This window comes from Argentina anserina, chromosome 3 (genome assembly GCF_933775445.1).
Source record: "Argentina anserina chromosome 3, drPotAnse1.1, whole genome shotgun sequence".
NCBI lineage: Eukaryota > Viridiplantae > Streptophyta > Magnoliopsida > Rosales > Rosaceae > Argentina > Argentina anserina.
This window is the reverse complement of record NC_065874.1, coordinates 5,665,565-5,689,713: the sequence shown is the minus strand read 5'-3', so window position 1 is coordinate 5,689,713 and position 24,149 is coordinate 5,665,565. Positions and strand designations below refer to the sequence as shown.

Here is a 24,149-nt window from a genome sequence, read left to right as displayed (position 1 = left end):
ATGATTTTAACATAGAGATTGTTAAAATGTTGATTTGTCTTCGGACTTTATTTTTGTACAATATGAGGTGTGATTATTGTACGTGATTGGCATGTCGGAACCTAGCCTTTGGCCGGGCGAAAGTTACGATACAGTTAGAGCTCTAGTCTGTCTGCCGGAGTACTGCATGTGAGGTAACAGGTGGTTATCTGCTCATGAGTACTCATATTTTTGGATGTTGGGTAGCGGGTGGTTGCCCAGTATCGCCGGTGTACTACGAGAGGGGTAACAGATGTGTACCAGCGTTCTTTAGTACCCGTATTATAAATGCATTTGGGTAACCAGAAGGGTTGCTTAATTTCTCATGAGCGCTTCGTTTCATATTTTTTTAGGACAACCAGATGGGCCGTCCATTGACTCATGAGTGCATTTATATTTGTTTGATTTGTGGATTTTCGTATATATTGTTATGCGAGTTATATTTTCATTTTACTCATACGAGCTGTAAAGCTTACCGGGTTTGTGTTTACAATCCCGGTGCACCAATTCGATGGTGTAGTGGATAACTCCGCAAGTGTAGATTAGCGGGAATTGACGGACCGCTCAGAGGACTTGAAGTTATTTATCTCCAACTTGTGTGAGGATTTGGTGTGACTATCTTGTGAGGTTGTTGTGAGGATTATACATTTCCATTTGTTATAATGTTGAATTATAATTTGGTTTGTAATAATCGGTTTGACTGAGTTGTATTTTGAACTCAGAGATGATCCGCTGTGGCATTTTAAATGATTTCGATTTCATTGAGATTGTTTGGTGTTTAACGACTTTGAAATTTTGAGTTTTTATACTCGAAATTTTGGGGTCGTTACATCATCACCAACAACTGCTCTCTCTTGAAGAGGTATGTACCTTTTGAAATAACTCAATATACATATCTGTTTATAATTCAATCATCACATCTCTTCAACTATATATATATATATATATATATATATATATATATATTGTAATTACCAATAATGGCCTTAGATGGGAAGCTGCTTGCTGCGCAATTGATCTCATTGACAATGGTAGCTATAGAAGCAGCATTATCCGATCAAGCTTTGCCTCCTCAATCCCTGCCTGGATGCCCCGACCGGTGGGTTATCTCGTTTCCCTTCGGGATTGGGAAAGGTTGTTACCTAAAACCAAGATTCAACATCACTTGTAACGAATCTGGCCAACCCGCAAAGGTGAGCTGCAAATTTTGAGTAACATAGCTCGTGATTGTTATAACGAACAGGGTAATAAAACGCAGAACAGTTCCTTTAGCCTCGGGCTCTCTCCTCCTTTCACCATTTCCAGTACCCGAAACAAGTTGACCGCAATTGGATGTGATACTAATGCAATTTTCATGGGGAAGCGCCCTAACCCTAATGAAGGTGAGTATTTAGAGGTGTGCTCCGCCTCATATTATAATCTTTCCAGTGCTGTTACCAGCTCGTGCTCCGCCAGCGTCGTCTTTGGGTGTTGCCAACAAGTAATCCCTACGGGACTAGAAAATGGTAGTACCACTGTGAGCAGCTTTTTTCAACATAAGTACGTATGGAACTTCAACCCATGCAGCTACGCCTTCATTGTGGACGAAGACAAGTTCATATTCAACCCCAAAACAATTCTTCAAGAACTGAACAACACTGTAAAGCTTCCCGTGATTCTTGACTGGGAAATTCAGGACGGACCGTGTGCCAAAGCTCAAAAGAGGCCGGACTATGCTTGCAAGGCAAATAGCAAGTGTGTGAACAGAACCACCAACGTCGAGACGTCTCAACCGTCCGGTTACTATTGCCAGTGTTTGCCAGGCTTCCAAGGGAACCCATATCTCCCAGATGGTTACCGAGGTGAGTGATCTTCATCGATCACTTATTTATATATGTATGATATTGTCGCTAAGCGGCGGAAAATTGAAGCTCAGAATTACCTGATTCACTCATTTAATTTACATATGATCAGATATTGATGAGTGCATGGCTCCAATAAACCCCTGCAAAAATGAAAAGTGTGAAAATTTACCTGGAGATAACAATTGTTCATGTAACAAAGGGTTCATAAAAGGAGAAAAGAAGGCTTGCATACAAAGCAATCCAACCTCAAAGAACAAGTCCCTGCAAATTTCGTTGGGTACGTACCTAGCTATCTAGTACCGTTTACTTTAGCAACTACGTTTTTGATAAAAATAGTATATCTGTAAGCCTTTCAATTTTTCTAAACATTGAAAACCTTTATTAACAAACAAATCGATCAGTATGTTAGCGGGTCAGGGGTATGTATCTTGGGGGGAGTACGCCCCTAGTGGCCTTCGTGTCTTTTGGGTGGCATCTCGTTATCCTTTCAGATCATATAGACCGGCCTTGTTACGGTTCTGGCATGGTTACGTCACAATATTTTCATTGTTTTGACTTATGCAGTGCATCAATGTTGTACAACATCTAATCCTCTGGTTACATTTACCTTTAGACGTTCGTATGCGTCTTGTCATCCTTTATTGTTTTTACAAATGCAATTGTGCATTTCATTGTTTTATTTATTATAATTCAATGCTACTACATCACTCTTTGTATTTTTTTTAGTTCAAAATAATTTTTGGTCCTTCAAAAAAAATGTTAACGGCTTTATCTACCCTTCGTGGTCGCCATAAATAAGTCCAAAGTTGCTGCTCAAACTCAAATCGATCAATTTGTTAACGAGCACATATTTCATTCCCAGATCAACCACAGAAATGTGGTGAGACTATTAGGTTGTTGTTTTGAGAATGAAGTGCCTTTACTAGTATACGAGTACATCACCAATGGCACTCTTTTAGTTTTGTTTAATAATAAAAAGGGCAAGAGATCATCACTTCCGTGGGAATTGCGATTGAAAATAGCATCAGAAACTGCAGGAGCACTGGCGTACTTACACTCTTCCACTTCAACACCAATCATACACCGAGATGTGAAAACAACAAATATACTGCTGGACGAAAACTACACAGCCAAAGTATCAGATTTTGGAGCTTCACGTTTCATTCCTTTGGATCAAACTGAAGTTGCTACATTAATGCAGGGAACAATGGGGTACTTAGATCCCGAATATCTCCAAACAAATACATTAACAGAAAAGAGCGATGTCTATAGCTTTGGAGTCGTCCTGGCAGAGCTATTAACATGTAAAGTGGCAGTTTCTTTCGCTAGGCCTGAGTCAGAAAGAAGCCTAGCACATTTGTTTGTCTCCTCAATCGAAAAACAATGCCTGGTTCAAATTCTTGATGCTGAAATGGTGAACGAGGAAAATATCGAAGGGGTGGAGCAGGTTGCGAATCTGGCAAAAATATGTCTAAGGGTTAAAGGGGAGGAAATGCCTACAATGAAGGAAGTGACAGCGGAGTTAGATGGAATGAGAATTACAGCAAAACATCCATGGAAAAATGACGATTTCTGCGCAGGGGAGACTGAGTACTTGTTGGGCTCTCCCAATTCCAAGGCTTACATTGAAGGTGAAGGTGAAGCAATTTCTACTGGCTCAACCAGTAGAAATTGCTAGCATGCAAAGTGAATTGTTAAAGTCCTACAGCGATGGCAGATAATTGGCCTATTAATTATCTCAATGTTCGTTATTACAATTAATACTAGCTAGTTCTTTTGCATGTAATATTAAAACGTCAGAATTTTTTTTCTTCTTCATTGAAATGTGTTATATATGTACTAGAATAATAGTTCAGTACGTAGTTCTTAGTTAATCTACTATACATCAATGTATGTTATATATCCTACATTCAACGGTTGACAACGAATGTTATTTTTCTGACCTTACTCACAAAACAATATTGACCGTCAGATTTGGAATGTATAACATACATTGATATATATTAGAATTTTCCTGTAGTTCTTGCTTCGAATTCAGAAGATATTTTTGAGCACCACGTAATCAATCTCAAACAGGAGTACAGGACACGTACTGGAGGTATGGTTTTTGGTTTTTGTAGGGATTGAATCTAATAATAAAGCAACGCAACAGGGATAAATGCATGATGCTAATTCATTCAGAGAAGCAATCTTACATGCACAGATGATACAAGTTGTATGGCAGATAAGCAATGGGACATGCACCATTGAGTTATCTTTTATTGCAAGAAAACTTGAGTTAGTCAATAACCTGAAAAACAAAAACCTCTGCGTCCATCAATAGTTAGTCTCCATAAAACCTATGTTTATCGAACCCAGTCACATACACATAAAATTTATAGTCTGAAAGATCAAAAACTAAATTCGTATATCATCTCCCTAGGATCAATATGATGAAGTTATTGATTAGTTAAACCAAATGATTTCCTAAATGAACTTGTAAAACTATCTTCTCCCTTTTTGTTTTAGACTATCTTTTCTCCGGTCACCCCACAGCATCATTATCATCACTGTTTCATCATGTAACCAAACTTTTAAGCCACTGAAGCCGGCAAAAGAATCACACTCATACACAAAATTTAGGAGAAAATTCAAGTTAAGAAATAGGAAAAATAGAGTGTGTTATTTCCATAACCCAGTTCACTCGCAATTCTAAATAAAAAAAACCCTCAATCACAGTAGCTCATGCTCTACCCAAAAGCAGAAAATTAAAAGTCACTCCAACTCCTCTAAAATCAAAATCATTACAACTCGACTCATCAGTTCCATCACAAATTGACAACCAAATATTAGAAACCAATTCAACCCCACCAATAATAACGCATCCCCCACATTCCCCAAACTACCCCTCCACAAACCTCACAATCCCCTCCCACATCCCTCCTTTATAAACCTCCCCAAATTCTCAACCCCCCCTCCATCTTCTTCTTCTGCTTCTTCTTCCCTCCCATTTTCTCGCACCAAATTCTCAACCTCCTTAAATCCACCATGAGAGAAATCCTCCACATCCAGGGCGGCCAGTGCGGCAATCAGATCGGCGCCAAGTTCTGGGAAGTCATCTGCGACGAGCACGGCATCGACACCACCGGCCGTTACTGCGGCGACGCCGACCTCCAGCTCGAGCGCATCAACGTCTATTACAACGAGGCCAGCGGCGGAAGGTACGTCCCACGCGCCGTCTTGATGGATCTCGAGCCCGGCACCATGGACTCCGTCCGATCCGGCCCCTTCGGCCAGATTTTCCGGCCTGATAACTTCGTCTTCGGCCAGTCCGGCGCCGGCAACAACTGGGCTAAAGGTCACTACACCGAAGGCGCTGAGCTCATGGATTCGGTTCTTGATGTTGTGCGTAAGGAAGCTGAGAATTGTGATTGCTTACAAGGTAGTCATGATTAAGAAATTGATTATGTGATTCAATTAGTTGTGTGTTTGTATTAATTTTGTTGATTAAATTATTAATCTTGCACGGTATGCCATTAAAGATATGAGATTTATTGTTATAATATGTTTATGTGTGGAATAGAAATGATTAAAGATTGCTTTTTGAACTTTCACTAGGTTAATTATTGTAGTGTTGATTATTGTATTATTTTTAGGATTGTGGTTGGTGTTTTGATTGGGAATTTTGTATTTTTGTGATTTTTTTTGAGCAGGATTTCAAGTGTGTCATTCGTTGGGCGGCGGCACTGGATCGGGGATGGGAACTCTTCTGATTTCAAAGATCAGGGAGGAGTATCCGGACCGGATGATGCTGACATTTTCGGTCTTTCCTTCACCAAAGGTGTCGGACACGGTTGTGGAGCCATACAATGCGACGCTTTCTGTGCACCAGCTTGTGGAGAATGCTGATGAGTGTATGGTTTTGGACAATGAGGCTCTGTATGACATCTGCTTTCGGACTCTCAAGCTTGCCACCCCTACTTGTAAGTTTTAATTTCAGTATTTACTATATAGTAGTTGCATGTGTGAAGAGTATGGAAGATTAAATGTACATCAGACATTGGTTTCTGATAAGGATGTGACATAATGTCTTTATAAGTCTACTGCTGTCATCTTTATGGTGGCTCTTCAAGGGTTCTTATATAAAGGTTATCTATCTTTTAAATGCAGTTACCTGCAACCCCACAAGCACGTATAGAGATAAGAAATTAACAGTCCTTGCATTCAAACTTTCAAGTCCGTAAATGTTAGATTTATTTGCAGATCAGGAAACAAAACTGAAAGAACATGATTTAATAGTTGGGAAAAAAAAGTATCTATTACAGAATAACTAGTATATCGTTGTTTATATTAGTGCTTATTGGAAAGGATGTGATGTGATGCTCATATTCTCTTTTTTGCATCTATATTGCAGTTGGTGATCTTAACCACCTAATCTCTGCCACCATGAGTGGTGTGACATGCTGTCTTCGGTTTCCTGGACAGCTGAACTCTGACCTTCGAAAGCTTGCAGTCAACCTAATTCCTTTTCCGCGTCTCCATTTCTTCATGGTTGGGTTCGCACCCCTGACCTCAAGAGGATCACAGCAGTACCGTTCTCTGACTGTTCCTGAATTGACACAGCAGATGTGGGATGCCAAAAACATGATGTGCGCTGCGGATCCACGCCATGGACGTTACCTTACAGCTTCTGCCATGTTCCGTGGTAAGATGAGCACTAAAGAAGTTGATGAACAGATGATTAATGTCCAGAACAAGAACTCCTCATACTTTGTTGAGTGGATTCCCAATAATGTCAAATCCAGTGTGTGTGACATCCCACCAAAGGGTTTGGCAATGGCTTCCACTTTTATCGGGAACTCAACTTCCATCCAGGAAATGTTCAGGAGGGTCAGTGAGCAATTCACTGCTATGTTCAGGCGAAAGGCTTTCTTACACTGGTACACTGGAGAGGGAATGGATGAGATGGAGTTCACCGAGGCTGAGAGTAACATGAACGATCTGGTGGCTGAGTACCAACAATACCAGGATGCAACTGCCGAGTATGAGGAGGAGTATGAAGAGGAGGAAGAGGAGGTTGCTGCTTAATGTATCCTTCCAGTTTCTGAACTTTGTTTTGGTGGGTTACTATGAACGAGTTGTTGAATGGTCATGCAATTTAGAATCGACATGAAATCTATTGTGGGGGTGTTGTATAAGATACGGATGTTTGATAAAAACGCTTGTGTTGGATTTGAATGTTTCTGTTGCACCAACCAAGTAAGGCATATAATGTGAATAATATGGTTTGATGATAAATTTTTCTGTAGGGGTCCTTGATGATAATTGTGTTTGTTTGGATAAACTTGCAATTTTTAAATCTTATTTCACAACATGCAGACCTACCATTTTCTTTTGTCCCTTCAAGCTTGTCTGGTGATCCTTTGGTTTTTAGTGCAGAGAAAGATTAGAGAAAGCAGGGAGAAGCATAGAAAGAAATGAGAGGTGACAAAAAATAAGACACAAAATAAGCATTATTTGTAAGTGTACTTGAAAACTTTGCTGGTATTTTCTTCACTCTTTCCTCAGCAATGATATGTATTAGTTCTTTCTATTCGACAAATGGCAAATGTCTTTAAGGGCCTGAAACTATTCTCTATAGTCTATTATTCTATACAATTACAAACAAAACAGTGAACCAAAACCAGACACAAAATCAAACACAAAACGTTGCTAGAAGCTCCCTAGTTTACAGATTTTGTAATTTGTAAATTAAATCATAGCATTACGGATCAACTGAACAAGTCTCCTGCGGCTAAAAGGAAAAAGCTGAACATGTCTCCTGAAGTCTAATCTTCAAGAATCAAAAATAGGCCGAAACAATTACTAAAAGTTTAAGAGTAATTTAGCCTTACTATACCTAAAATTCCTTTCCATACACAGAAAGGAATCAATTCAGTGCCGGCATCAAAAACAAAATGAGGTGAAAGATGACAACCATTTGGTGAAAAGTTGTCATACACTGTTAAAGGAACTAGACCTTTTTAATGCATGAGCTAGCCTTACTATACCCTCCATAGCTCTCACTATAAAAGCAGCCTCATACGATGTTCTATATCCACAATTCAAGTACCTCCTCTTTACAAAGTTGAGCAAAGTAACTAGGGGTGATCTTGCTCTGTTTACTTCCCCACACACAATTTGTCAATGGCCTCTCAGTTTCTATTGTTGGCATTCCTTGCCATAACTTGTTCAGTTGCTTTAGCTGCTGATCCAAGTTCTCTTCAGGACTTCTGTGTGGCTGAGCGTACAAGCTCAGGTAGGGTATGCCGCTCAAAAAACGTGTTCATATTTATAATTTGTGTGTGATATAACAATTAGTTTGTGTTTATTATATGTTTCTAACTTTCCAGTGTACTAATTTCAGTATCAGTGAATGGACATGTCTGCAAGGACCCTAAGTTTGTTGGAGCCGATGACTTCTTCTTCAGTGGACTTCACCTTGCAGGCAACACTTCAAACCCTGCTGGTTCAAGGGTGACCCCTGCGACGGTAGCCCAAATTCCAGGACTCAATACCTTTGGCATCTCCCTTGTTCGCATTGACTATGCACCAATGGGCATTAACCCTCCACACACTCATCCTAGAGCTACTGAAATATTGACAGTGGTTGAAGGTAGCCTAGAAGTGGGTATTGTCACCTCCAACCCTGAAAACCGTCTCATTTCCAAGGTGCTTCAGAAGGGTGATGTGTTTGTGTTCCCAGTAGGACTAGCGCATTTCCAGCGAAATGTTTGGAATAGTAATGCAGTCGCCATTGCAGCTCTCAGCAGCCAAAATCCAGGTGCTATTACCCTTGCCAATGCAGTGTTCGGATCAAAGCCAGACATCTCTACCGATGTTCTTGCAAAGGCTTTCCAAGTGGAGAAGGACATTGTCGTCGATTTTCAAGCCAAGTTTTAGACTAACCTATGGATCAGCCCCTGCAATTAAGTTGAGGGGCATTGCAATTTCTTTCCAGTGCGTGCAATTTGTTTAGCAATTTGTCTACGATTCATATATTTGTCAGTGCAACTATATGTTGGTGTCTTTTGTTTGATTCAGTTATTCAGCAGTGGTGATCATCAGTTTCTCTGTTTCTTTTCATTGTATTGTTGAAGAAATGATATGGACATTGTTTGAACTTTCATCTCATATGAAACGCACGCAATTAAGTGACCATCTTTTCTAGATATGCTAAAAATGTCGAACGAAGTAATGGACGAGGACAAGTATGAAATTCTGATTTTTAGTTAGGCTTAGTACTGAATTTATCAGAGAAATTCAGGTGACTACAATTTATCTAGGTTTATCAATACTTTTATACTACATTTGAATTCATGTGACATCCACAAATAAGTTCATACTTTATAAAAATGCGCTCTCGCTCTTGTGCTCGAGAAACTCTACGAACGCTCGTCGTTTTCGATGGTGGCGGCTCGAAAAATCTACTGTCTTCCGGTAGAAAACCTTGGTTTGGGAATGACGGCGCGGCTTTCTTTCTCTTTCCCTTTTCCACCGGTAGCGGCGGTGCTTATCAATGAGGACTCTGGATGCTTTAGTTGATTTTAGTTTTTTTTGGTGGTCAGATGCAAATTAATTTGGGGTTGAAGCCGATTAGATGCTCTGGTCATTCAGAGGATGTGAAGTTGGTGTCGGTGGAGACGCTAGGCCTTTTGGTGAAGATGCCGTACATTTGAGATAAATGGGATGTTGGTGACGCTTGTATAGGAGATTTTGGTTCAAATGTTTTTAGTGGACAAGATGTGGTGAATGTTTGTTTCTGGCGGCAATCGGAGGTTAATATTGTTGTTATCCATGACAGTGGAGGTTGGCCGACATGTGGATTTTCTGTAAGAGGAGGTGGAGTTGGTGTTGTCGGCGATAGTCAACAAGCTCCCCAGTTCTGCCTCAGTTGGTTTTATTGGGCCCGAGCCCACGCACTTAGGTCCAACTTGGGCCTAGGGTTGTTTTTCAATGGGCAGATTGGGCCTGGTGTGAGTTGTTTGTTATGGGCTTGGGCCGATTGGATTTTTATGACCCAATGTCACGCAAAATTAGTTGGGGAGAAGCTTTCTTCTCCTTTTGCTAATCTGGATTAGTTGAGTCCTTTCACACTGTTTAGGAAGCTTGGTTGCAACCATTTACTCAATCTTCTAAGTCTTGCTAAACACTAAAATAATAGTGCTATAAACAGTAGTGTATGGTTTTGGCTTTGTAAGCTTAGTAATTTTCTAGGTTTGGATGACCAAATGAGATAGCTTTTATTGTCGGTCTTTATGAGTGGGTTATCTTTGTATTCTTACTGAATTAAATCTTATTGACTTTCGTACACACAAAAAAAAGTTCATACTTTAAATCAAATAAATTAAAGTGGAAACTATCTATTACATTCCCATGCTTTTCACCAAATGTCACCAAATAAATTCATGGATGCCCTCCGTTATCAGCGCCACAAAGAGTGATCACCACACAAAAAACTAGGATTTGCTTTTCGTAAGCCATTAGAAATAAAGAGAGCAATGGATTTGAGAGAATGAAATCTAAGCAATATATTGTACATCTTGTGTATATATAGTGACTAAAGTATTTAGGATTTTGTACACTTGACTTCAAATCGTACACATAATTTTTTAGTTTAATTTCCTCTACTTTCTTACTTCATTCATAGTTCTCAAGGCAAGTGTGCAACATCACCCAAAAAGTAAATAAACAAGCAATGGAAACAAAACCTCTTTTTTCATTGATTTATGCGTTGCCAGCATGTTGAAATTATGCGTTTGCTTACTGAAATTAGTGTTAAAAAGGAAAGGACTTGTGCATGACCATTGCAAATTAGTTTATCTTCACATTTTCAACATGAATTTATATGTACATGTACATCTAGTGTGCATGCATAGCAAGTTTTCCAACCGATGCCATCTCATTGGAAATTACATTGCAATGTAAATTCTTAATGCAGACTGTATGCATAATGAACCAACACACCGTATGTTGTATTTATGGGTCATGTGATCATAGAGGTGAGCACTTCAATGACTACTTTGATCCCCACCGCAATAGAACATCGCGCACATCTCTAATTTGCATCCTTTTTACGATTTCAGTTAGGCTAGCTACCTATTATCACAACTAACCCATATATAATTGAGCACTTGAGCTTACCTCAAATTTTAAGGGAAAGAAAATGGACTAGATAGGTGTTAATTTTGATCAGATTCACCGAAAAGTTGCTCATAGTTTACAGCGTGGATTAACTTTGACCTGGCCATTCTTGCTTGCTTATCATAGATCAGAGGAATCAATTCAATGCCGGCGCCCGGGACATAAGGCAAAAGATGACCAGCTTTAGTGCAGAGACAGCACATACTGCGTTCTTTATCCACAATTCAACTTGACACACACGGTAACAGAAACTAGACCTTTTCAATGAACGAGACAGCATGAGAATACAAGCTTCCTAGCTCTCACTATAAAAGCAGACACATATTGTGTTTCATATCCACAATTCAAGTCCAATATCATTCCTTAATCACAGAGTTGAGCAAATTAAGTTGGTTCACCTCTCTGTTTAAAGTGTTTTCATCCTTGATATAGTGTGACATTAATCTTGAGAGACTTAATTTCAAATGGCCTCTAATGTTTTGTTGTTGGCATTCCTTGCCTTAAGTGCTTGCTCCTTTGCTTTCGCTTCCGACCCCAGTTCACTTCAGGATTTCTGTGTTGCTGATACAACAGGCTCAGGTAGCTAGCAAGCTATTCATAGTTTTCAGATATGGATGCGACTGTATATTACAAATAAATAAATGAGTTACTCTTAATTATACAGTTTATGTTTCTGATGCATTTGTTTCATGAATTCTAATTTCAGTACCAGTGAATGGACATGTGTGTAAGGACCCCAAGCTTGCTGTCGCCAATGACTTCTTCTTCAGTGGACTTCACCTATCAGGCAACACATCAAACCCTGCTGGTTCAAGAGTTACCCCTGCTAATGTTGCCCAAATTCCAGGACTCAACACTTTTGGTATCTCCCTTGTTCGTATCGACTATGCACCATGGGGTATCAATGCTCCACACACTCATCCTAGAGCAACTGAAATCTTGACAGTCCTTGAAGGAACTCTTCAAGTGGGTTTTGTCACCTCTAACCCTGAAAACAGACTTATCACAAAGGTGCTTCAGAAGGGTGATGTGTTTGTGTTCCCAGTAGGACTTGTGCATTTCCAGCACAATGTTGGAAAGGTTAATGCAGTCGCCATCGCAGCTCTCAGCAGCCAAAATCCAGGTGTTATAAGCGTTGCTAATGCGGTATTTGGATCAAAGCCTGCCATTTCTGCTGATGTTGTTGCAAAGGCATTCCAAGTTGACAAGAAGACGATATATGATTTCCAGTCCAAGTTCTAGAGTCCAAGATGGATTCATATATATTTAAGTTCAACAGGGTTGAATATTCGTTTAAGTTTGTGTGATTTGATTTTCGAATTGTTGCCATTGATTTGTCAGTGTAACCACGTTGGCGTTTACTTGTCTGATTCATTTTCTTCAAGAAGATAATTTGTTTGAGCTCATTTAGCAATATTGTAACCAAAGTTGATCAAATTTTCTTTCTATTTATATGAGACAAGATTTTTCGAATTTCATGTCCTATTAAGCATACATGAGTTTCTCCTGTTAAAATTCCAACTCCAAATTTAACGGTAATTTGTGAACCAGAAATTTCTGTTATAACTTGTGACCCTGACAGATCCACATTCTGAGGTGAATCTCACGTAGCAATGGTGTTCTTTCTTATCATCAGTCATATGACAGCTTGCCTCAAAATGGCCTAACCATATGTGTTTTCTGGCAAAATTAGCTAACCCCTTGTTGATAAATCATTGCTAATAGAATGAACATCAGAAAGTGTCATGTTGTTTTTCTTAAACAACAACCGAAAAGATGGCCGTTAATTAGTTATGCATAGACATTGATGACCAGATTGGGCTCTGGCCTTGACATTGTTCTCACAGATTGGAATAAGCTTCATTGATTATAAACACTTTTGAAGTTGAGTTGGAATGGTGCCGTGCATGTACTCTTAATTTCTTTGGAGGTTCAACTCTTATCTGTCTCTCCTTTTAGAGTCTGAGTTTAATGGCTGCTCTGTCCAAACCTATTCTTGGTTCCAATGCAGAGCAGCAGAGTTTACTGGGTCTTATTGTAATCATTTTCTAATGCTTGACCTTATAACCTTGTCTGCATGAGCAGCATGACTAAATGGTACGTAAATGGGTAAGCACGAAGCTTGAAATGTACTTGTAATAAATAAAAACTTATAATCATAAACATAATCACAAAACATAAAAAGGTAAAGCAGGCTTAGTGATCAAATAATACAAGAAGGAGAGAACTTGGATTTTAATTAAGTAATAGCTGTAGCTTGCCGGAAAAAAAAACTTGTAGAGGCCGCCAGTGCACAACCTTGTCTGCAGGCTCTGCATGAATGAATTGTAACTCTTTCTTTTATAAGTCAATCAATGTTTGCAAACTATAGGCATAGTGGTATAAGATATAACAGTTTCTGATGGAGAAGGTCTGAAGGTGTCACATTTGTCTCCAAATTACATCCAGTTTTGAGCAAGTCCACCTTAAGTCCAGATAGTACTATTTGGCTAAAACAATTGGAAAAAAGAAAAAAAAATCCCAACTTTCCTGAAGTATTCTAATCATCTTACTTAACAAGAAATCACCAGATCGATCGAAAGCATGTACACTGGTCTACGTGACAGGATTAGAATATCTGATGCTACCAGCTGCTGCCATTGGCCTGATAAATCAATATATAAAATCGACTACTTGCATGAAACTACGAACTTATTATGACTCACATCATTCTGGATCACGTAAAGCTATCTGTTATATAAAAAAACCAGCTTGGAGAATGAGATGCTATATAACAATTTCATATATTGATTTTACTTACAATTCTGCCAATATGTTCCGTTGTAGCTCAAATTTAATTGGTTAGTGATCAGGAGTTCAGGACAAACATTCTGTGAATAAATTGTCATACACGGTTATAGCATGAAGACTTTTTCAGAACATTAAACATAGGCTCTATAATAACCCGAATTTTTAGAAACTAAATGTCGAGTATTTTTAAAGTGTTAAACTTGTGAAATTAATTCAAGACGACAATTGGAGGTTTGCGACATTTCAAAACGAAAACGGAAACGTTCTCGGATCGTTTAATTAGAAAACGTAACATTACCGCAACGTATAGATCGAATTTTATTCCGTCGCTCGGTTGCGAAAACTTCATTCACGAAAGTCATAGAGCTCATCGATACGAGTTCGTGGACACATCACGCGTTCGAATCGGACGTCGGACGCGAAAGTTATTAACGTCGGAAGTTCGTTTCCGATTTTGGAAATAGTATAAAAGGAAGGAGAGCAGATTAAAAATCAGATTTTTTCTAAAAATCAGCTCGGGTACTGTTCACCCGACCCAAAAACTTTCTCCGGCCGATTTCTCCACCATCCGACGTCGCCTCGTGTCGTGCCACCTATCAAACTGACGGGCTCGACGATCTCTATCTTTTGGGCTACGCCTTGCACTCCGGCGACAACCACACACGGTGTAGCAACCGCCGGAAGTTACTGCTGTGTCGGCGCCGCCTCCTCCGGCCACCATAGCTCGAGATTCTTGGGGGGTTTTGCTTGTCTCAGTCCCAATAACATTCCCACAAAAGGAATCGAGCCAAATCGAAGTGTAAGTACCCGAATCAAAATTTCAATTTCTAGGGTTTGTGAATAGTGCCGAATTTATGTTCTTCATTGTTTGGACTGTTTAGGCTCGGATTTAGACCTTGGTGTCAACTAGAAAGTTGTTAGAAATGTTGTTTAGGTTGTGGTGATGAAATTTGGTGATGATTGGTGGCGGTCGGTAAACAGTAACGCCGTATGAATAGTACATGTGAATAGTTTGAACAGTGTATGGTAAAACAGTAACTGTGAACAGTGTTTTGGCAAACTGTAACTGTGACCAGTGGTTTAATAAAAACAGTGATTAGTAAACATGAACAATGTTCCGTGAACAATGTTTTATGAACAACATTTAGCTGTGCTGAACTCGTCACCTGATATTTTAAGTATCATTTTCTAAGCATTTATCGTGCTATTAAGTGACTGACGAAACGAGTGAGGAAATTACTTTCAGGGTCGTGGAAGTTGCACGCATGAAAGGATGTGAGTAAAATCTCACATATTTACGAATCTACCCTTGCGGAGATTCAAGATTTTACAAGAGTTTTTAATATTGAATTACGACATGTATACGATATAGTGGATTACATATATATTGTATAAATGGTAATAAGTACATATATATATAGTTTGCTATATTATATACTGTTATGAATTCATTGGAATTGGTCATTTCGATGACGAGAATTAAATATTGAGCATGTGATTTGATTTTTGTACAATAAGATGTGTGATTATCGTACGTGGTTTTAACATGAGTTTGTTAAAATGTTTTGTCTTCGGACGAGTTTTGTCTTAGGACGAGTTTTTGTCTTCGGACGTGTTTATGAAATATGACATGTATATGATATAATGGATTATATATATTGTATAAATGGTAAATATGTACATATATATATATAGTTTGTTATATAATATACTGTTATGATTTTATCGTGATTTATGTCATTTTGATGACGAGATTTATATATCGAGCATGTGATTTTGATTTGTACAATATGATGTGAGATTATTGTACGTGATTTTAACATGGAGATTGTTAAAATGTTGATTTGTCTTCGGACTTGATTTTTGGTACAATATGATGTGAGATTATTGTACGTGATTTTAACATTGAGATTGTTAAAATGTTGATTTGTCTTCGGACTTGATTTGGTACAATATGATGTGAGATTATTGTACGTGTTTGGCAAGTCGGAACCTAGCCTTTGGCCGGGCGAAAGTTACGATACAGTTAGAGCTCTAGTCTGTCTACCAGAGTCCTGCATGTGAGGTAACGGGTGGTTATCTGCTCATGAGTACTCATATTTTTGGATATTGGGTAGCGGGTGGTTGCCCAATATCGGCGGTGTATTACGAGATGGGTAACAGATGTGTACCAGCGTTCTTGGTACCCGTATTATAAATGCATTTGGGTAACCAGAAGGGTTACTTAATTTCTCATGAGCACTTCTTTTCATATTTCTTTGGGACAATCAGATGGGCCGTCCATTGACTCATGAGTGCATTTATATTTGTTTGATTTGTGGATTTTCGTATATATATTAATATGCGAGTTATATTTTCATTTTACTCATACGAGCTGTAAAGCTTACCGGGTTTGTGTTTACAATCCCGGTGCACCAATTCGATGGTGTAGTGGATAACTCTGCAGGTGTGGATTAGCGGGAATTGACGGACCGCTCAGAGGACTTGAAGTTATTTATCTCCAGCTTGTGTGAGGATTTTGTGTGACTATCTTGTGAGGTTGTTGTGAGGATTATACATTTCCATTTGTTATAATGTTGAATTATAATTTGGTTTGTAATAATTGGTTTGACTGAGTTGTATTTTGAACTCAGAGATGATCCGCTGTGGCATTTTAAATGATTTCGATTTCATCGAGATTATTTGGTGTTTAACGACTTTGAAATTTTGAGTTTTAAAGCTCGAAATTTAAAGGCCGTGACAGGCTCTCCCTGATGTCTCTATAAAAGCAGACATATTTGCTGGTCTCAATCCACCATTGGAGCAAGTGTAACCTTGACTGCAAAGTTTCAGCTATTACTAGCGTGCCTTACCTTGACAACAATGGCTTCTCGGTTTCTATTTTTAGCTTTCCTTGCCATAACTTGTTCCATAGCTTTGGCATCTGACCCAAGTTCTCGTCAGGATTTCTGTGTTGCTGACACAACAGGATCAGGTACGTAGCAAGCTAGAATTATCCATCTATCGAAATCAGCTACTGTACAATAATTATATATATGTTTCTGACATATCATTTCTCGCATGAATTTATATTCAGTACCAGTAAACGGACATGTGTGCAAGGATCCCAAGCTTGTTGTCGCCAACGACTTCTTCTTTAGTGGACTTCACCTAGCAGGCAACACATCAAACCCTGCTGGTTCAAAAGTGATCCCTGCTAATGTAGTCCAAATTTTAGGACTTAACCCTTTTGGTATCTCTCTTGTTCGTATTGACTATGCACCATGGGGAATCAATGCTCCACACACTCATCATTGAGTACTGAGATATTGACAGTCCTTGAGGGAACTCTTCAAGTAGGTTTCTTCATCTCCAACCCTGAAAACAGACTTATCACAAAGGTGCTTCAGAAGGGTGATGTATTTGTGTTCCCAGTAGGACTAGCACATTTTCAGCACAATGTTGGAACTGGTCATGCAGTTGCCATTGCAGCTCTCCGCAGCCAAAATCCACGTGCTATTACCCTTGCCGACGCATTGTTCGGATCAAAGCCAGACATCTGTGCTGATGTTCTCATAAAGGCTTTCCAAATGGATAACAACATAGTCTACAACTTCCAAGCAAAGTTTTAGACTCCAATCCAGAACCATCTCCGATCAAGGCTGAATTTACAGTTCATATTGAAGTGTCTCAATGTATTACTATTTGTATGATTCATTTTTATCAGTTCAACCATGTCAGTTGGTCGTTTGTTTCATTCTGTACTCTTAAGTACTCGGAATCAAGGTTGATCCATGAATCAAGATGAACAGTTTTATGAAATATGAATCCTTCAGAAGACTTTTGGTGGTGAATTTCTAATTGATAGAAACTGTGTGATACTGTCTCACTCATTAGCCTATTGAACACAAAGGATAAACTTTTCACTGAAGATATCTTCTCCCTGAAGGTCATCGCCGAATGTAAAGGTTACATGGCTAAAACAACTGTGCAACAATTGCAGTATTGCAACTTGAGCCCTGATCTTCATTATCATATGAGGGATATATATGTGACAATTAAACTTGGCTGCGATGTTTACTGCTAGAGTTAGACTTGCTATGAAAATGGACAAGTACTACAATGTTAGGCCATAAGTTAAATTATTTGAAACGGTTTTTGATGCATAGATTTCTGGAAAGGAAATGTCAATTGTAGATTCCTCATTCTTGTAGGAAAGGTCTCCCTTCCTATATTATCTGCAATTTTAGAGGTTCTTTTTTCTGAACAGAAGTCTATTTAACTTGAAGAGAAGTAAGACGAAAGAAAAAGCATGTCTTTAGAAAATTTTCATAAGGACTCATCTCAATGAACCAAAGTTTTGAAGAAGAACAACAGAATTCCTACTGTGATAATTACATTGCCATACGAGCAGAAATAAATTATCTCAATACAGAATAAAACAGTACAAATTATGAATTTCACTGATGAATGAACATTAGCAGATTTTAAAACACATTAATCACACTAAATAAACCATACTGGAATCTAGAACTTGGACTGGAAATCATAGATTGTGTCCTTATCCACTTGGAAAGCCTTTGCAAGAATATCAGCAGAGATAGCCGGCTTTGATCCGAACACTGCGTTTGCAAGGGTAATAGCACCTGGATTTTGGCTGCTGAGAGCGGCAATGGCGACTGCATTAACTTTTCCAACGTTGTGCTGAAAATGCACAAGTCCAACTGGGAACACAAACACATCACCCTTCTGAAGCACCTTTGTGATAAGTCTATTTTCGGGATTGGAAGTGACAAATCCCACTTGGAGGGTCCCTTCAAGGACTGTTAGGATTTCGGTAGCTCTAGGATGTGTGTGGGGAGCATTGATTCCCCATGGTGCATAGTCGATACGAACAAGGGAGATACCAAAAGTATTTAGTCCTGGAATTTGGGCTACATTAGCAGGGGTCACCTTTGAACCAGCAGGGTTTGATGTGTTGCCGGCTAGGTGAAGTCCGCTGAAGAAGAAGTCATCGGCGACAACAAGCTTGGGGTCTTTGCACACATGTCCATTCACTGGTACTGAATAAAATCATAAGACAAGCACATTAGAAACATGCCTATAACTAAGATACAGAGAAAAAAAACATTTGTGTATCAACCGGCTTCTGTTGAAGTATATACCTGAGCTTTTCAGATCAGCCACACAGAAATCCTGAAGGGAACTAGGGTCAGCAAAAGCAAGGGATAAGGTTATGGCAAGGAACGCCAAAACCAGAAACGTAGAAGATGCCATTGGAAGATAATTCTCTTAAGGAAGTAGTCGTTTCAAGTACTAAACCGGGTAAGCAGCCAGAAGCGATGTTCTAAATTCCTGTTATTAGTGAAGGATGAAGTTTTTTTTCTGGTGGAAAGTGAAGGATGAAGTTGAATTGTAGATAAAGAACATACTATGTGTCTGCTTTTATAGAGAGCGCTGTTCTATGGAGCTCGTATCAGCTGTATGTTTTCCTAGCATTGACAAGGTCCAGTTTCTGCAACCGTGTATGACATCTTCCGAATGATTGTCATGTACTGCCTGACGTGCCGGCGTTGAACTGATTCGTTGCAGTTTCCTCATATGAAAAGACATGAAGAATTGCCAGGTCAAAGCTATTGGAGGCTTGTATTACACGAAAGCTTCTAGCAAAGTAATTTGGGTTCATGTTTAAATTTTGGTAACAGTAAGATGAACCAAATTTTTAGTACAAGATTGTAGGTATCAAAACTCATGCTGAGGATATTGACTGAGACGTTTGGAATCTTTAAGGAATCAAGTGTCAAGTTTGTGCGTTCAGACATCAAGTTGAATGAGTCCACCATTCAGTCCAGACTCGATTTTCTCAGAGAGACAACATTAGAATCCGATTATTTAATTACTGATTGGAAATTACAATGACCATAAAAAAGACTGGATATAGGATACAATCTATCTGATGCTACCAGCAGATATTGTCTTTTATAGAATGGCTCTAAATTTGAATCCATACAGCAACTGCATGGAAAATTAGACAATGATAGATATATTAAATGGATTCCAAATAATCCAAACCTAGCCAATAGAAAAGAATCAGCAACAGACAGAGGTGCTAAAGAAGTTTGACCTGGCTTCATGCCATATTGGGAAAGAAACTACTTCAATGCCGGCAGCAATAGCCGGCCTCTGAAAATAAACCTAGGTAAGTGATCGATGACTTACTGTCGGTTAAGAACTTGTCATACACGTTACCAGAGTAGACAAGTTCAGAACATCACTAAGGCCCCATGAACTCTCTATCTATAAATGCAGAGACATGCTGGTCTCAATCCACAAATCTAGTAAGTTTCCTTGCTTTCCAAGCTTCAAAACAGTTTTCCCAAACAATACACACAAAACTTCCAAAGTTCCAATGGTTTCACACTTTGTATTTTTAGCATGTCTTGCTATAACAGCTGCCATTGCTTTAGCATCTGACCCAAGTTCTCTTCAGGATTTCTGTGTGGCTTTTATCTGTTAGGAATCTTAGAAAACTTCATTCATGAAAGTCGTAGAGTTCGTCAATACGAGTTCGTAGACGCATGACACGTTTTAATCGGATGTCGTATGTGAAAGTTATTAGCAACAGAAGTTTGGTTTCCGATTTTGGAAAAAAAATATAAAAGGAAAAAGAGGAGATTAAAAATCAGTTTTTTTTTCCCAAAAATCAGCTAATTTACTGTTCACCCGCGTTCGGTACTGTTCACGTGATTTTTTCCTTTTTGTTGTCGAATCTTTCTCCGGCCATATCTCCGTCGTCTGGTGACGGAATTGAGTGAGACCGGTGGCGTTGGAACCGTCTCTTCGTCCCTTACCGATCTGAGTTAGTATTTGGGAGAGATTCGAGCTGTTTGAAGCCCAGAAATGAAGAAACAATACGGCTATTCCGTTTGAAGAAGTGAGGAAAAGTCTCTCCTCCGGCAACCAATCAAGGTGATTCTTCTTGTATTTTGAAGCTTGTAGGATGTATATCAACTCTTTAAAACAGTTTTATCTATTTTGAAATACACATGGAGAATCAATGATTTCTTTTTCTAGGGTATGTGAATAGTGTCGATTTTATGTTCTTTGTCGATTGGACTGTTTAGGCTTCGATTTAGACTTTGGTGTCAACTAGACAGTTGTTGGAAATGTTCTTTAGATTGCGCATGAACATTGTTTCATGAACAGTTATTTGTTAACAGTGTTCAGCTGTAATAAATCGTCACCTGAGATTTTACATATCATTTTCTAAGCACTTTATCATGCTATTAGGTGACCGACGAAACAAGTGAGGGAATCGCTCTCGGTGTCGTGGAAGTTGCACGCAGGAAATAAGGTGAGTAAACCTCACAATGATCATCATAATCGAAGTTATTGAATTTAGTTTGAGTTGTTAACATAGTCATTGCATCACTAGCTTATAACAATTGTTCTAAAAATATGTTTTGGTTTAAATTACATGAACTTGATCATCTACGGTTCATGGGTAAGTGAAACGCTATTTTAATAAATGATTTTAAAAGATTTTAGTGATTATGGACTATGGTGAATGTGATAAATCTCACTATGACGAGTCTACCCTTACGGTGACTCATATATATGATTTCTTAAAAAGACTGAACTGTGACATCTATATAATATAGTGGGTTGTGTATGTGTACAAAAATGGTAAATACGATACATATATATGAGTTGCTATATTATATGATGTTACAGTATTATTTAAATTATGAGGTTGTATTGTGTTCGATTAATTGTGGCGGATATGATGTGCAAGAGTCACTTGGTTGTAGTACAATAACATTGTACTACATAAATATTGGGGTATATAAATATTGTTGGGGTATAATAGATTATTGGGGTGACTATATAAATATTGTTGTGCAAGAGTCACTTGGTTGTAGTACAATAACATGTGTGGACTATTATATTGTACGTGGTTTTAACATTGAGTCTTGTTAAAACGTTTTCTGGTCTTCGGACATTGTTGGCAGTAATCGGAACCAAGCCTTGGCCGGGTGTCGATTACGATTCAGTTAGAGCTCTAGTCTATATGCCGATGTACTACATGAGGGGTAACAAATGAGTTGTCTGGGTCTCATGAGTACCCATGTTTTGAGTGATATTGGGTAACAGATAAGTTACCTAGTGTTTGTCGGTGTACTGCATGAGGGGTAACAGATGGGTACGTAGGTCTCATGAGTACCCATGTTTTAAATGATTTTGGGTAACCAGATGGATTTCCCAGTGTTTGTCGGTATACTGCATGAGGGGTAACATATGGGTTGTCTGGGTCTCATGAGTACCCATGTTTTTAAATGATTTTGGGTAACAGATGGGTTGCCTAGTGTCTCATGATTACATATTTTTAAATGATATTGGGTAACAGATGGGTTTCCCAGTGCCACATGAATATGTTTGTCTTTAAATGTTATATTCCTTTTGTATGCGATGTATTTTATACTGTTGGTTTACTCAAACTGGCTAAAAAGCTTACAATTCGATGGTGTAGGGGATAGTTTTGCAGGTGGAGATTACCATATTCGAAGGGCTTACTCTGAAGATTTCTTTCTTCTGTTTGTGGTGAGGATTGAGTGAATTTTACATTTCCATTGGTTATAATACTGAGGTATAAACTGGTTATGTATTATTCAAGTCGACTGAGTCGTGCTGTGGACTCAGTTTCGATACACTGTTATTATAATATGATATCAATATATTTAAGATTGTTTTAGTTTTCATGATTTCGAATTCGAATTTTTATTATTCGAAATTTCCGGGGGGGGGGGGGGGTGTGTGACATTAATTCATCAAAATTGCAAGTTCAAAAATTATATGGTTCACTGGTCCAAACTTATTAGAGAGCACAACTAGTTCTCTATTAATTTACTTTTAAAAAAAAGCTACTACAGGTTATGAATGACTTTAGTCTTTTGCATTACAAAAAATAGCCAGCAAACTTGCAAGCCAACCACCAATTTTGGAGTTCAAGATATGTGACTAATAACAGCACATTAAATTTGGCCTGAATAAGCAAGATATTCATATGATATACCTGTAAACAAACATAGACAAGTGAAACAAGCTTCTAGTGATACAAATGTTTATACACGGTTCCAAGGTTTAGACCTATAAAGGCAGGATCATATGGTGTTTTCGAATCACAATTAGATTGAGTTTGTTCTTGCATACAAAGTTTAGGCAAATTTTGTCCATCTCTGTCCAGTGATAATCAATTCCAAAAATGGCCTCTCAACTTCTGCTGCTAGCATTACTCCTAGCTGTGACTTGCTCCATTGCTTTGGCAACTGAGAATCTTTTAGATTTCTGTGTTGCACAGCCTACGCACTTAGGTAAACTCAACAATCAAATTTCTTTCACTGTTATAGACTTATAGACTTATAGTTATGTTTCTAATCTATTTTTGTCACTGCTAATTTCAGCTGCAGTGAATGGACTTATCTGCAAGGACCCTAATCTTGTTGACGCCAATGACTTCTTCTACAGTGGACTAGACATACCAGGCAACACCACTAACGTATTCGGCTCACGAGTGACCTCCATTAGGGCGAACCAAATTCCAGGACTCAACACCTTTGGCATCTCCATTGCACGCATCGATTTTTCTGCATGGGGTGTAAATCCTCCCCATACACACCCTCGTGCTACCGAAATCTTGACAGTCCTTGAAGGAAGCCTCCAAGTTGGTTTTATCACCTCCAACCCCGAAAACCGTCTCATCACAAAAATACTTCAGGCAGGTGATGTGTTTGTGTTCCCGGAAGGTCTTGTGCATTTCCAATATAATGTTGGATATACTATTGCAGTTGCCTATTCAGCTTTCAGCAGCCAAAATCCAGGAACTATTACCCTTGCCAACACAGTATTCGGAGCAAGGCCTCACATCTCTAGTGACATTCTTACAAAGGCTTTTCAAGTAGACAAGGAAGCAATATATGCTATACAGTCAAGGTTTTAGATTCCATCACTGGATTGATCAGCTCTATCTAATAACCACCCGGATGAGTTTAACAAATTCTGAAGCGTTATTAGAGCAAAGTTAGCAATGTAATTGAAGCTGAAATGCAAACATTCATTTGACTTTTCATCAATATAAGAGAATACCACTTATATCTATCATGTTGTTACTTTGTTAAAGCTAAAACAGAGTGTGACTTCTGGCGCATGGGAAAGATTATGACTATGTCCCTTATATATAAACCACCATGGTCACTGGTAGGCCAAATTAAGTAAATATAGGGCCGACCACTTAAGCTAACCTCTCAAATTTAGAAATGCATGCTTCCCTGAGCTAGATCAAGCAATTATACTATTGCT

At 38.7% G+C, this 24,149-nt stretch overlaps 6 protein-coding genes and 1 pseudogene across 6 annotated transcripts; 6 read left to right on the top strand and 1 right to left on the bottom strand.

Annotated features, from left to right (window-relative positions):
* The first annotated feature begins 998 nt into the window (after positions 1–998).
* LOC126786893 (wall-associated receptor kinase 2-like) lies at positions 999–3,583 on the top strand. Its single transcript, XM_050512857.1, is given in 5 exon segments — positions 999–1,203; positions 1,206–1,859; positions 1,972–2,139; positions 2,624–3,528; positions 3,530–3,583. Coding segments are annotated over 5 exon segments (1,986 nt in total).
* Positions 3,584–4,836: 1,253 nt separating this feature from the next.
* LOC126787874 (tubulin beta chain) lies at positions 4,837–7,149 on the top strand. Its single transcript, XM_050513785.1, has 3 exons — positions 4,837–5,283; positions 5,555–5,824; positions 6,256–7,149. Exons 1-3 carry the CDS (start codon positions 4,890–4,892, stop codon positions 6,927–6,929), a joined length of 1,338 nt encoding a protein of 445 aa, XP_050369742.1. The 5' UTR covers positions 4,837–4,889; the 3' UTR covers positions 6,930–7,149.
* A 790-nt stretch (positions 7,150–7,939) lies between these two features.
* Positions 7,940–9,003, top strand: LOC126787878 (putative germin-like protein 2-1). The gene is made up of 2 exons (XM_050513789.1): positions 7,940–8,139; positions 8,248–9,003. The coding sequence occupies exons 1-2, from the start codon at positions 8,028–8,030 to the stop codon at positions 8,781–8,783; spliced, it is 648 nt and encodes a 215-aa protein (XP_050369746.1). The 5' UTR covers positions 7,940–8,027; the 3' UTR covers positions 8,784–9,003.
* Positions 9,004–11,422: 2,419 nt separating this feature from the next.
* LOC126787875 (putative germin-like protein 2-1) lies at positions 11,423–12,433 on the top strand. The gene is made up of 2 exons (XM_050513786.1): positions 11,423–11,603; positions 11,731–12,433. Exons 1-2 carry the CDS (start codon positions 11,489–11,491, stop codon positions 12,264–12,266), a joined length of 651 nt encoding a protein of 216 aa, XP_050369743.1. The 5' UTR covers positions 11,423–11,488; the 3' UTR covers positions 12,267–12,433.
* A 4,243-nt stretch (positions 12,434–16,676) lies between these two features.
* Positions 16,677–17,425, top strand: LOC126787879 (putative germin-like protein 2-1; annotated as a pseudogene).
* Positions 17,426–18,093: 668 nt separating this feature from the next.
* LOC126787877 (putative germin-like protein 2-1) lies at positions 18,094–19,188 on the bottom strand. Its single transcript, XM_050513788.1, has 2 exons — positions 18,959–19,188; positions 18,094–18,856 (listed from the first exon to the last, which is right to left on the bottom strand). The coding sequence occupies exons 1-2, from the start codon at positions 19,068–19,070 to the stop codon at positions 18,321–18,323; spliced, it is 648 nt and encodes a 215-aa protein (XP_050369745.1). The 5' UTR covers positions 19,071–19,188; the 3' UTR covers positions 18,094–18,320.
* Positions 19,189–20,169: 981 nt separating this feature from the next.
* Positions 20,170–23,790, top strand: LOC126787881 (putative germin-like protein 2-1). Its single transcript, XM_050513790.1, has 3 exons — positions 20,170–20,305; positions 22,715–22,723; positions 23,255–23,790. The coding sequence occupies exons 1-3, from the start codon at positions 20,203–20,205 to the stop codon at positions 23,788–23,790; spliced, it is 648 nt and encodes a 215-aa protein (XP_050369747.1). The 5' UTR covers positions 20,170–20,202.
* The last annotated feature ends 359 nt before the right edge of the window (positions 23,791–24,149 follow it).

Bases quoted from the DNA above. Each gene is read 5' to 3' on its own strand.
- LOC126787874 (XM_050513785.1), top strand. From the start codon at position 4,890: ATGAGAGAAATCCTCCACATCCAGGGCGGCCAGTGCGGCAATCAGATC. The intron at 5,284-5,554 runs GTAGTCATGATT...TTTTTTGAGCAG, and splicing joins GAATTGTGATTGCTTACAAG to GATTTCAAGTGTGTCATTCG. The intron at 5,825-6,255 runs GTAAGTTTTAAT...TCTATATTGCAG, and splicing joins CAAGCTTGCCACCCCTACTT to TTGGTGATCTTAACCACCTA.
- LOC126787878 (XM_050513789.1), top strand. From the start codon at position 8,028: ATGGCCTCTCAGTTTCTATTGTTGGCATTCCTTGCCATAACTTGTTCA. The intron at 8,140-8,247 runs GTAGGGTATGCC...TACTAATTTCAG, and splicing joins GGCTGAGCGTACAAGCTCAG to TATCAGTGAATGGACATGTC.
- LOC126787875 (XM_050513786.1), top strand. From the start codon at position 11,489: ATGGCCTCTAATGTTTTGTTGTTGGCATTCCTTGCCTTAAGTGCTTGC. The intron at 11,604-11,730 runs GTAGCTAGCAAG...TTCTAATTTCAG, and splicing joins TGCTGATACAACAGGCTCAG to TACCAGTGAATGGACATGTG.
- LOC126787877 (XM_050513788.1), bottom strand. From the start codon at position 19,070: ATGGCATCTTCTACGTTTCTGGTTTTGGCGTTCCTTGCCATAACCTTA. The intron at 18,857-18,958 runs GTATATACTTCA...GATTTTATTCAG, and splicing joins GGCTGATCTGAAAAGCTCAG to TACCAGTGAATGGACATGTG.
- LOC126787881 (XM_050513790.1), top strand. From the start codon at position 20,203: ATGGTTTCACACTTTGTATTTTTAGCATGTCTTGCTATAACAGCTGCC.